General features: G+C 36.5%; 1 protein-coding gene across 1 annotated transcript in view; it reads left to right on the top strand.

Moving 5' to 3' along the window:
- Positions 1-12,966, top strand: part of LOC136039164 (cytosolic Fe-S cluster assembly factor nubp1-A-like) — a 30,484-nt gene that overhangs the window by 15,740 nt on the left and 1,778 nt on the right. Inside the window, exon 5 of the mRNA XM_065722674.1 lies at positions 8,629-8,815. Coding sequence (XP_065578746.1) covers positions 8,629-8,815 — 187 coding nt within the window. The remainder of the gene's footprint in view (positions 1-8,628; positions 8,816-12,966) is intronic.

The following is a 12,966-nucleotide window of genomic DNA, read 5'->3' as shown; positions in this document are numbered from 1 at the left end:
GTCATGCGAGCGTTGTTGCTCCGAGCCACATTCAACCAGCGAAAGGGGTTATGATCAGTTTCGACTGTGAACTTCCGGCCTTCAAGGTAGTACCGAAAGCTTCCAACCACCTCACATTTTAACGCCAAAGCATTACGCTCCACTGTCGAATAGCGCTGTTCCGCTGGTGGTAGCTTCCTACTTTTATGTGCGATGGGTCCATCGAAGCATCCGTTTGAAACACAAACTCTTTGGCAAAGTCTGCACATCTCAGCGGAGAGATGGTAGTGAGTGCAGTCTTCAGGGCTTCAAAGGCTATTTTCTGCACCTGAGAACAGAGTAAAGCGGTTTGTATTTCGTTTCTGAAGAAGATCCGTCCGCGGTGACGCCAGTGAAGAGAAATTGTGGACAAACTTCTTTTAATACGCAGCGATGCCAAGGAATGACCTCACCTCATTTTTGTTGGCGGGCTCTGGAAAGTTCTTCCAAGTTTCAGTCTTTCTTTCAAGCGGTTTGATTTTGCCATTTCCCATTTTGAGGCCAAAATACTGAACATCCTTCAGTCCGAACTAGTATTTATCAGGATGAATGTGGAGACCAGCCGTCACTATCCTTCCCAAAACCTCCTTTAGATGTTGCTTGTGATCTTTCCAACTATCAGAGAATATCAATATTCGTATTCGTTTAATGAAATAGATATCGTAGCACTCAAAAATGAACACTAAATTACGCTACTTTTTCCATAACCAAATTCTGAGCTACACTTTGGCACAACTTTCAATTCACTTGTTAAATGCCCTTAGGAAATATGGTACAAAGGAGCTTGTGAATCTATTCGTATGGCACTTGACTGGTTCCAATTTGTTGTAATGCCTAGTTTATCTGCTGATTGATGCGGATGGGTGGAAGTACGGATCGGTGCTTCTCGTTTGTTAATAGTGATTTCTCAAGTTTCATTATTAGCTCATATCTTCAATCAAATAAGGTGGTCAAATTCAAGAGCTCAAGGGCACTTTCGTAGTTGCTGAAACTGGGTCCAAGTATTATCCTAGTAGTGCATTATTGAACATGTTCTAGTTCATCCGCCATGTAAGCTGTGTTCTGAGTTTGGGGACCCCAAACAGGACAGCATTACTCGAGGATAGGCCTGATGTAGGTTGTATACGCCTGCAGGAGCTGACAATCAGAGAAGCCTAACCTGCACATACTTGTTAAACTCTGGATTAAGTAGTAACCTTTATGCACAATATTGTCTACATGCAGCTTAAACAAGCAGTGACTTGTAAATGTTATGCCTAGGATTGTTGCAGAGGAAACAATTGGAAACGGAACATCTGGGATTGTGACGGAGCACTCAAGTGAAAACATGTCTGGCTTGGTTGGATTAAATCGTAAAACTTTTGATTTCTGTTCATTGACTTGTAGACTATTTGACTTACACTGGTGATGAAGTCTGTGAAGAAAGTCGGGTCAGACTGCTGTTTCGCTACTGCGTTTTCGACTATATTTGAGAAGTGCAAACTTCATCAACAAACTTAAAACGCTCTCCAAATTCTGCAAGGATGGGGTTGATGAAGGAAACAAATAAAAGAGCTAATTTCGTTCCTTGAGGGCAGTCGCAGTTTAGTTCTGACCACTCAGAGCAGAGATCTTCTGCAAACAAAGGGTTAACTGATTGCCATCTCCCCTGTAAAAATTTGCTCATTAATAGTAGTATTTGTTTTTTTAGCTACTATCTCCTTCAGATTCATTAATGCGGTCATGTGTTTGATAAGGTCGAATGCTTTTCGGTAGTCCGCCAAAAATATACTGTCATTGTGCCACAACAGAACGTTCTGACCACATGTATATTTAAAGGTATTGATGTTTCGCTAACTAACTATGCTGGTGACATCCTTGGTATTAGTAGAACAGCCTTTGGAATTGAGGAAAATTTTTGAATTCTCGATAGGGAATATAAACGTATCGGTCTTCGATTTAATGAAAGGAAGACTGAGTTCCTGGTGTTCAATCATCGTTCAGATTGCCCGACAATTGTTCAGTTAGGTGAACATGTTATTAAAGCACAAGATACACTGACGTATCTTGGTGTACCGATTGGGTCAAATCTTCGCGCCATGCCTCAACTTTTGAAAGAATTTTTCGCAAGAAAATCTAGAAATGCGTACGGTTTACTAGTTGCGTTAAAGTTTAAATTTAAGCGCCGTGTTTTAGCTAGTGTTTATAATGTATATGCTGCTCCGCTTCTACTCGCCCTTACAACATTTAGGTCTCTTCTTACTGCTTCAGATATTAGCATGCGAAACAAGTTCTACATGCTTGTTTCTACAAGCATGCGAAATATTGGCTACAGCTGCCTCTCTGGACTAACAACAGCTCCCTATCTTCGCGGTATGGAGTTGCTAGTCGAGTGTCCGCAGTGTAGAAAAGAAACGAGAGATATCGGAGGCAGATTATTGGTGAAGGCGCCTCTAAAATTGTCCTTCGTTGATAATATGTTTGGTCTTACATATTATTGTCTTATTTTTATTTTTTTTTTTTCCTGTCAGTTCTTCTTTGTTTTGGTTTTGTTTGTATTGGTCAAAATTTATTTGTTTATTTCCTTTTATTTTCTTTATACTCCATCAATGTTGTATTTTAAATTTATGATGGGAATAAATTGATACATACATACATGCTAGATATATTGCCGTGCTACTGTATGCCTTGTATGTGCCTTGTATGCCACCATATTGGTCTGGATCAATGCCAGGAGCAAATGCTGTAACAAAGAACGGTAGATAAAATCCTCAGCTACTTTTGCTAAGTTAGGAGTTATCGATATTGGTCTCAGTTGGTCACAGGACTGGGTTGTCTTGACTTTCGGTAAGACACGGACATCTGCAGCTTTTCATATCTTCGGAAATGATATTTAAGTAACAGTGGTTTATCACTGATGTGATAGACTTGGCATAGTGATACGATAGGCTTGGCGATAGGTGATTGCATAGTTAACTGCCATTTCTGACACCTCTACGATTCCAAGTGTACTACTGTTGTTAATGATGTCACACATTTGTTCGTCACTAACGGTTGGGTGGGTTGTACAAATCTGAGTAAAGAACTCGTTGACTTCCGAGGCTTTTATCAGACTACCATCTGGGTTATTGATTCGTAATTCGTTTCCTTTCTTTTTGCCTCTAAGCCGTTTCAGTGTGTCATGTCACTTGTGAGAATCTGACTTGAGGAGCGGTGCTATTTTTTTCGTACAAATCTTCCAGGAAGCTCGGAGGGCCGAAATAACTTCGTTTCTCATCTTGTTTTTATTCAGTGTGTCTCCTGCAGCAAGGAGGTTACATCGTTCTTCGATCATTTCTTATATATTAGTATCCAACCACGGCTTATCCGTCTCACATATCGTGCGTTCTTTAACTAGAAAAATATTATGGTACATTTGCTGCAGAATCAAGTATAATGTCTAAATTTTTTCATCAATATTTGTAACACAGATTGGATCGAAGTCAAAGTTAGCAATTCACCTGCCAAATGCTTGGATGGAGCTTTCACTGAGGGGTCTGTAAACTATTAACCTTCTTTGGTATATGATTTCTGCTCTTTGGTTTCCACCAGAGAACGTTGTGGTCTGACTTAGCGAGTGGTCCTAGGGAAACTAGTGGTTTATAAAACACCTCAAGATTCGTTAGTATGAGGTATAGTATGCTTCCACTTTCATGAGTGGGAACATCGGCGACTTGTTTTAGATCCAACACACGTGAAATCCGCTTTTTGTTGATTAAGTTAAAGTCTCCGGCTATGATGAAAGCTGGATTACTAAATTGTTTCCGAAATTTGTCAACTTGATGCTGCAGAAACGTCACTAATTTTGTCTGTTGCGAGCACTTTCGGGATAGTATACTGCTGCTAGAATGTACGTGAGTAAGTTCTCAGTAATCCTCACGGTCTGCACCACAGTCAGATTGTTTCATGACAGGAATCTAAAGGGTTATTAAGTTGTCTGCATGTCAAGTCTTCACGGCAATAGAGGCCTACTTCACCTCCGCATCGTGTGTCGTCTCTGTCACACCTGGTATTGAAGAAGTTCAGATAGCCTTTTATAGCGCCTGTTTCAGTAGCAATATCCCAACATTCGGCAATAATTGCTAGTGGTGTCGAGTTGATGCGTAAAACAAGTTCTAACTCGTCTACTTTATTCGTCAATGATCTAGAATTGGACAGAATCAGGCTTTGGAAATTTGAGGAGATTTTAGCATAGGAGAGGGGGTTATCCGAGTCGGTCAAAGCTTCGTTGTGGTAGTAGGGCTTCAATGTTGGTTTATGTTTTGAGCATTGTATAGTAACTATGCGTGTCTCGTGTTGCTTATTCTGTGACTTTTTCATACTGCTGTCATTGCAAACTACTGATTACTGGAATACTGTAGTCACCGTTGTAAAATACACGGCGCACTCCTTCTCGGACGCTTCTACCTGCGCGCTTCCCGCGGCATTTCTTCTTCCTTTTTGGCTTAGGCTGAACAATAGTGGCATCTTCTTATGCAGTCAGAATTTCAATAATAGATGGCGCTGGCGGTCCGGAGTTTAAGCGCTTCCTTTTCAGAATGCTTTTTAGCCAAACATCAGCTTCTTTTCCTGTTATTTTTAGATATATATTTAGCAATACAGTTACTGCATAAGTGGTTGAAATTATTGTCGCTCGAATATAAGTATATCTCAAATACAAACAAACTAAACTAAAGTAGTATGGTATGCAAGCCTCAACGGCGCAAACACCATCTACAAGTCATTGTAAGGTCGTCAAGGTACACCCTTGTGAAGCGACGGCATCCAGTCTAAATCTTATCCATGGCACGCTGGAAGGTTGCTGATGCCCCGCGAACACCGAAAGGAAGGACTCTGAACTCATAGAACCCGGACTTCGTTTGGAAGGCCGTCTTTTCTATGGTATCTGGCGTAAGTTCTACTTGTAAGTAGCCCTTGGTAAGATCCAAAACACTGAAGACCTATTTGTTACCTACTTCCTCCAGTAATTTACATTTGCTGGGAAGGGGGTAGGCATCAAACTTGGATACCCGATTTAAACCTCCGGAACCCAAACAGAAACGAATGCTTCCATCTGGATTGGCAACCGCGACTACTGGAGAACACCAGGGCCTTAAAGAGGGCTGTATGATCCCAAAATCCAGCATTCGCTTGATTTTTTCTTCAATGGCTTGTTGTTGGCTCTGTGTCACCCTGTAGGGTTTCTGACGCACAGGATGGGCATTACCTGTATCAATGTGGTGTCTGACCACTGTCGTTCGTCCGGGAATTTCGGAGGACTTTCTAAACCCCATTAGTATGCCAAAGTCCTTTCTTTCTATTTTCACTAAGGTGACTTAGCGAATCTATCACAATTTGGATGTCATCCTGGTTACCAGAATTATCTGTCTAGTCAAGCGTAGACATGCTTGGAACTTCGCGAGCAAAGAGAAGGAAATCCGGTGGCCTACGCTCAAACTTCCGAAGAAGATTGATGTGTAGAATCTTCTTCCTTTCGGGGACAGGACTTCGTAGTTCACAGTCCCAACTTTCCCAGATATTCTGAAGTTTCCTTGCCATCTGGTTTCCAGTTTATGAGTTCTAGTCGGTAGAACATTCCCACTTCTGACTCCACTTATATCGTAATTCGTATAGAAAAACCCGAGTTTCATTAACTCTACGCTACAACATTTAAAATTCAGCCTTGTGTTTGCTTATATATATATATAACCTATTGTGAACACTTGATTGGTATACACGGGTATAATTATTTACACTATTGCTCAGGAAATAAATCGGAAAAATTGCTTATTTTAGAAAAATCACCATCAACATTAAATCAAGAAAATAGTCTCGGTTCTTAAAAAGATTCTACCATCAGATTTTATTTCTTAAATAAAAGAAAATGATATTTAAGGTTATTTAATATGCAAATAAATTTAAAGAAATGTTTTATAAATAAAAGATTTTCTAGGAAAAGTGGTGGTCAATATTAAAGCCTCGAAGGAGCAGAAATATAAAACAATTTAATGGTGGTTCGAGCCCTGATTCAGTTTACCGAGTCCACCAATTGTATTAGCAATATTAGTAGATTTGATTTTTGGAACACGATTGTAAAACTACGTTTTTAATTAAATATCATAGCCAAACAGCTATCCACGACTATGAAGTTTTAAGGGCACTGTCAAACTTTAGTCAATGTTGCCGCGTTATACCGTAAGAATAAATAAGCAAAATCAATTAGCTAATCTGGCAACACTTTTCGCACGTGAAAATCCAAACGTTGACAATATATTGACTTTGAAAGACAACTATATTATCAAAGGAAAGCAATACTTTCTCAACTGTTTGGTGCCATTTTTTTTTAGCCTATATTTTGCTATTATTTTGCTAATATATTTTTGCTATTCTTTTTAATATTTTGCAAATATAAAACTATATAATAATTTTCACCTACTGCGACTTTATCTTTTCTCGTTTTAGGTTCCCAGCTCTCATTTTAGATATGTGTTTTTATCTGGCAAAACACAACAAAAAACGAACAATTTTTAAACATATTTTTTAAACGAAATTTTTTTAATTGATTAATTTGTTTTAAACATATGTAAAATTCTTGTAAAACTTAGGTTTTTTTTAATTTCTTATGAAAGCCAAGTTGAATTTTAGAACGAACAAATATTTCTACTTCGTAGTTTATGTAATATAACTTTGAAAAACTGGCTCGTGATATTTTTCTATATTTGTAGAATCCTGAAAAACTAGGGCTTGTCTTAAAACTGTGCGTGCTTAATTTTATTTTATAAAATTATATTGTATAGTAAAATAAGATTAGCCTGCATATAAGGTGGACGCCAAAACCATGACCCTCTATTTACGCTAAACATGTCTTCTTACTCGATACTTTATGAGTGAATGCCCAGGAGCTATATACTTACTGAAGTCCCATCCATCCTGATGGGACGTGTTGGGGCTACTTCTCCCAAAATCTGGTAAAATAGTGCTTGATATGTTCTGTTAAGTGCAGTTCGGGATAGTTAGACAATGCGTTATCGGTCAAAGGTTTCAATCCACCTTTTGCGAGATCTTCCCCGTGGTTGAAGTCCTTCAGTTATTCCTTCAAGCGTGATCTTGAACAGGCGTTCGGGATTCAGGCGTGAACAGGCGTGCGCAGCTGAAGCAGCGCAGTTGCTGTTTTTGGATTTTGTTCATGATAGTGTCTTCCGACTTCAGCCTTCTTCGTTTGGTACATAATCAGTATATCTGATCTTGGCTATCCGGCAGAGACATTTAATTTCGAACGCAGGGAGTTCGTGCTCGTTTTCACCTCTGAGTGTCCAGGTTTCGAACCCATACAGAGCAGTGGGTATGATCAGACTGTTGAATAGATGCAATTTCTGAAGATTCAAAAGGTGGCTAGATTTCCAGATCTTTGATAGTCTTTTGAGGTTAGAACTGGAAAGACCGAGGCGGTGTTTAATGTCGACAATGCGGCAGTTGTCAGCTGTCAGAACACTGTCGGGATAAAGGAATTAATCGACTGTTTCTACTTGTTCACCGTCTATTACTATCGAGAGGTAGTCTTCATCTCCTGTGGTTGAACTTTCGGTATTTTTTGAACTTTCCTACTTTTCAGAAAAAGAAAGAATCATAGATGGCGTTTCGCAGAAAAATGTATTGCAGTCTTTGCTTCCCAGCAAATCTGCGAAAAAAACTTCTAATTTCAATGATGACTAGAATTTCTCCGAATCTAGTTGCCAGAATAAGATTCTAGAAGCTTTATAGATTGTCCATTCCTATTGCAAACTATATTTCGAGTTTGATCAAAATTGCCATTTTAACCTTCTCTGCTGTACAAAAAAAGATTTGTAGTTAATATTTGATTTCTTATTGTATAAAAAAAATATATAGTCTTTGCCTGCTTGCAAAATTACAAAAACAAGATTAGGGGATCACATTATATAATTTAAATTGAATTGCACATAATTGATTTGAATTGCACAATATTGCTAATTCTTTTTCTGATGTTGTTTTCTAAATGAAGCCTAAAACGAGTATCACATAATATAATTTGAATTGAATTGTACATAATTAATTTGAATTGCACAATATTGCTAATTCTTTTTCTGATATTTTTTCTTGTTTTATGTTCTAAACGAAGTCTAAAATGAGTATCACATTATATAATTTGAATTGAATTGCACATAATTGATTTGAATTGCACAAATTTTTTCTTCTTTTATTTTCTAGGCCAAGGCTAGAACGAGTATCCCATTATATAATTTGAATTCCACAATATTGCTAATTCTTTTTCTTATATTTTTTCTTGTCTTATGTTCTAAACGAAGTCTAAAATGAGTATCACATTATATAATTTGAATTGAATTGCACATAATTGATTTGAATTGCACAAATTTTTTCTTCTTTTATTTTCTAGGCCAAGGCTAGAACGAGTATCCCATTATATAATTTGGATTCCACAATATTGCTAATTCTTTTTCTTATATTTGTTTCATCACTTACTCAATTAACCAATCACTTATTCAATTAAACACTCAATTAATCCGTTAATCACTTTATCAGTTTACATTTCTGAATGCTTCCAGACCTTTGAATGTTTCCTCTTTTATGTTCTAGACAAAGTCCTCGATATTCCCAGCAACGACAGGAGGTGGGGAAAGACTTGCAATGGATATGGGAGTTCCCTTCCTTGGCAAAATTCCATTAGATCCGAGAATAGGACACGCCTGTGATGAAGGACGAAACTTGTTTGAAGATTATCCGGACTCAGAATTGTCAATGGCGTATATAAATATTGTACAAGGTAAAAAAAAGAAAAGAAGATAGGTAGTACAAATAGAAGAAGTTCAAAATGTATCAAGGACAAGGACAACTTGACCTTGATTTAACAGGACAACTTGACCATGAAGTACCAAGGACCTCAAAATAAAAACGTTTTATGTCCCATAGGCTCATCTTAGGCGTACTCATATCTCAAAACCGTGCCCCCTACCTAATATTCTTCATCTAATTAGAACCTTAGATTTTTCATAATTTTGGGATTCCCATAATTTTGTTAATAAACAATTATATATTCATAATATTTTGATCCCAAAATTACAGAAAAATCCAACATACCAATTAGATAGAGGGTATATCATACAAGACGGCTATTGTTTTTTCTGATAGTTGTTTCAATGCTATGAAGTTTTTAGGGTTATATCCTATTTTTGACAGTGTTGCCACATTGAAGCATGAAAATAAATAGACAAAACTAATTAGTGAAATTTGACAACGCTTTTTGTATTTTAAAAATTCGAACATTGTCAATCTGTTGATTCCCAAAGACAACTTCTTCAAAAAAAAGGCTGTACCTCTTTCAGCTGTTTGGTGCCATCTGTTTTCAGCTTTTTTTTGGCACCTCTTTTCATTTGGCGCCTGCTACTACCAAAAATTGCATAAATGCATCTCCAGGTTTTTAGTGATACATTTATTTAAAATCAAATTCCTAGCTCCAGAAGACTTAAAAATCAAATTCCCAGTTTTCTTAATTTTTTGCCACTCATTAGATGTTACTCATTAGTAGGATTCCACCTAATCTGACAGACAAAAACAAATTCATCCCCGAAAATGCTTATAATTAGAGGAGCTAATACTGGAACTCTAATTATATAATTACATTTATAATTACGTCTTTTATAATTACATTTACTCGTTAATAGTTACACTATGAATAATACAAATTGATATAACATAAATGAAATAGAATTGAATGGAGCATACGCTCCGTTTTGTTTTTTTCAGTACTCTTTTTCCCCAGCAGTCACTGGAAAACAGTAGTTAATTTTATACTGATAATGCTGTTGAAAAAAAAATGTCATTTAATTATGATCTGAGCCATTCAGAAACCATATTCATTAAGCTCTTATTTTATAATTGCAAAGTTTAATGTCAAATCACAAAATGAGATCTTAAATTTGTAAATTTATATTAAATTGGACCTGCAAGTTTGATCTTAAATTTTTAAGTTGCATGGCTCTGACATACCTGGTAGTTACGTCGGAGCACAAGGTACCTCGTAGGACAATAGGTACGTCGTAGCACAATAGATACGTCGTAACCCAATAAATACATCGTAGCAAAATTGGTATGTCGTAATACAACAGGTACGTCGTAGCACAATCAGTACGTCGTAATACAATAGGTACGTCGTAGCACAATAGAAACATCGTCGCACAATAGGTATGTCGTAGCACAATAGGTATGTCGTACCACAATAGATACGTCTTAGGTGCAAGGTAAAAAAGAAAGAAAGCCATGCTTAGTGTTTTATGTTGCTCAAATAAAACATCATACCCAATACAACATCATCTAATATATGAAGATGTAGTTTTTGTAAAAAAAAATGTATTTCATTTGAATATAATGTTCAGCTAGTTTCAAAAAGCACTAGATATATAAATCGGTACGTCGTAGCACAATAGGAACATCGTAGCACAATAGGTATGACGTACCACAATAGGTACGTCGTAGGTGCAAGGTAAAAAAGAAAGAAAGCCATGCCTAGTGTTTTATGTTACTCAAATAAAACATCATACCCAATACAACATCATCTAATATATGAAGATGCAGAAAAAAAAAAATTATTTCATTTAAATATAATGTTCAGCTAGTTTCAAAAAGCACTAGATATATAAATTTCCTTTCAAATCAGCCCTTAAACAGCCCCCTATGATGCTCCAGTGCCGCACTAGCAATGGGACAAAATACCAGGAAACATCAGCGCTACTCAGGCTAAAGTGATTTTCATTGTTGTTCAAGCCAGGGGACTAATTTTCCTGTAGAGGGTTTTTGGCCATGGTGATTGCATTGGTAAACTTTTTATTTCGATCAGGCGCCATCCTACAGGGGTTTCAGACTCTTATCGAAATTCCTATAATTAGTTTTTAAGTAACTTGTTACTGTTAAGACTCATGAAGGTAATAGTTACCATTCATGAATTAGCCATAACAGACAATTTTTTTTCACTAGCCAGTTCTCATTAAAACGCGTCTATTAGTTTTTTGGTTATTATGGGCCGTGATTCGCTCTTTATTAGGTTGCATTTATTAGATTGCCATTCGTGAATTAGCCACAAAAGACATTCGCACGGCCCATAGTTTCGGTCGTTTTCTTCTCTAACAGAAGCATTAAACAGCTTTCGCACTACGTACATAATTCTCTGTGCAATGTGATCAAGCAAAGTTACTTTAAGCATAACGTTTTACTTTTACGCAAATTCTTTTACACTAGGCTAACGTAAAAATCCATGATACACAATAATCATCGTTCAAAATCTCCATAATTATCATCAGCAAAAATATTCAAAATTAAAAATGTGGAATGCAGATGGGAATTCAAGCTAAGATCAAGCCTGAAAACTTTTTAGAAAGAATTTATTATTTTAATTTTTAGATTTATTAATTGTTGCAGAAATACCGTTATGTTGCTTTAAGTTGTCAAAATTCTAAGCATAGTCGGTGTTCTTGGCATGACTTAAGTTACAAACAAACTTTGTTGTGTAAAGGGGCGGACAGACGTAGCGATTTCAAGCTAAAACGGACGTATATTCAATATGGGTTTATTTTATGCCAGCTTCCATATTTTATAGTCATATTTTTGCCGGCCCTATATTTCAAGCTAAAATCGGCCATATATTCAGTATGGGCTTATTTTATGCCAGATTTCATATTTTGTGCTCATAGTTTTTGCCTGCCATATATTAAAATCGGCCATATATTCAGTATCGGCGTATTTTATGCCAGATTTCATATTTTCTGCTTGTAGTTTTTGCCTGCCATATATTAAAATCTAAAATCGGCCATATATTCAGTATGGGCGTATTTTATGCCAGATTTCATATTTTACGCTCATAGTTCTTGCCTGCCATATTAAAATCGACAATATATTCAGTATGTGCGTATTTTATGCCATATTTCATATTTTACGCCCGTAGTTTTTGTCCGCCATATATTAAAATCTAAACTCGGCCATATAATCAGTATGGGCGTATTTTATGCTCGTAGGTTTTGCCTGCCATATATTAAAATCTAAAATCGGCCATATATTCAGTATGGGCGTATTTTATGCTCATAGATTTTGCCTGCCATATATTAAAATCTAAAATCGACCATATATTCAGTATGGGCGTATTTTATGCCAGCTTTCATATTTTATGCTCATATTTTTTTGCCGGCCATATATTTCAAGCTAAAATCGGCCATATATTCAGTATGGGCTTATTTTACGCCAGATTTCATATTTTATGCTCATAGTTTTTGCCGGCCGTGTATTTCAAGCTAAAATCAACCATATATTCAATATGGGTGTATTTTATAATAACTTTCATATGTTATGTTCATGTTTTTTTGCCGGCCATATATTTCAAGCTAAAAATCGGTCGTATTTTCAGTATGGGTGTATTTTATGCCAGCTTTCATATTTTATATTCATGTTTTATCTCGGCCATATATTTAAGACAGGCATAATTTATGCTGGCTATACATTTTAAGCTAAAAACGGCATTACAATCAATATGACCGTATTTTGTGCTACTTTCGAAATGATTTCTTTCTAGGTTAACGCCCATTTTGAACGGTTTTTATGCTGACTCTTATATTAGGAACATTGTCTCAGTATGTAGGAATGTTTTCAGTTTAAATTTGGTATTTTTACATACTAGCACATCTTAACTTACTACTTGATCGTTTAGTCAAGCAAAAGTAGTCTATGTTCTAGAAATTTAAAATATTTTGCCAAGAATACTGTATTTTTTCTATAAAAAGCCAGCCTACCAGTTGCATGTGTACAATGTTAAAACGCTACGTCTGTTTTAAGATTACTTAGCGCACCGTTAAGTCTTAACCTATGCCGGTGATTCTACGGCGTTGTGTAAACGCATAATTAGTAACTTTAGATTCATAAGTTCATTGACTG

Source organism: Artemia franciscana, chromosome 19, assembly GCF_032884065.1.
Source record: "Artemia franciscana chromosome 19, ASM3288406v1, whole genome shotgun sequence".
In the NCBI taxonomy this organism is placed as follows: domain Eukaryota; kingdom Metazoa; phylum Arthropoda; class Branchiopoda; order Anostraca; family Artemiidae; genus Artemia; species Artemia franciscana.
Note: the sequence above shows the minus strand (reverse complement) of the source record. Positions and strands in the feature narration are given on the sequence as shown.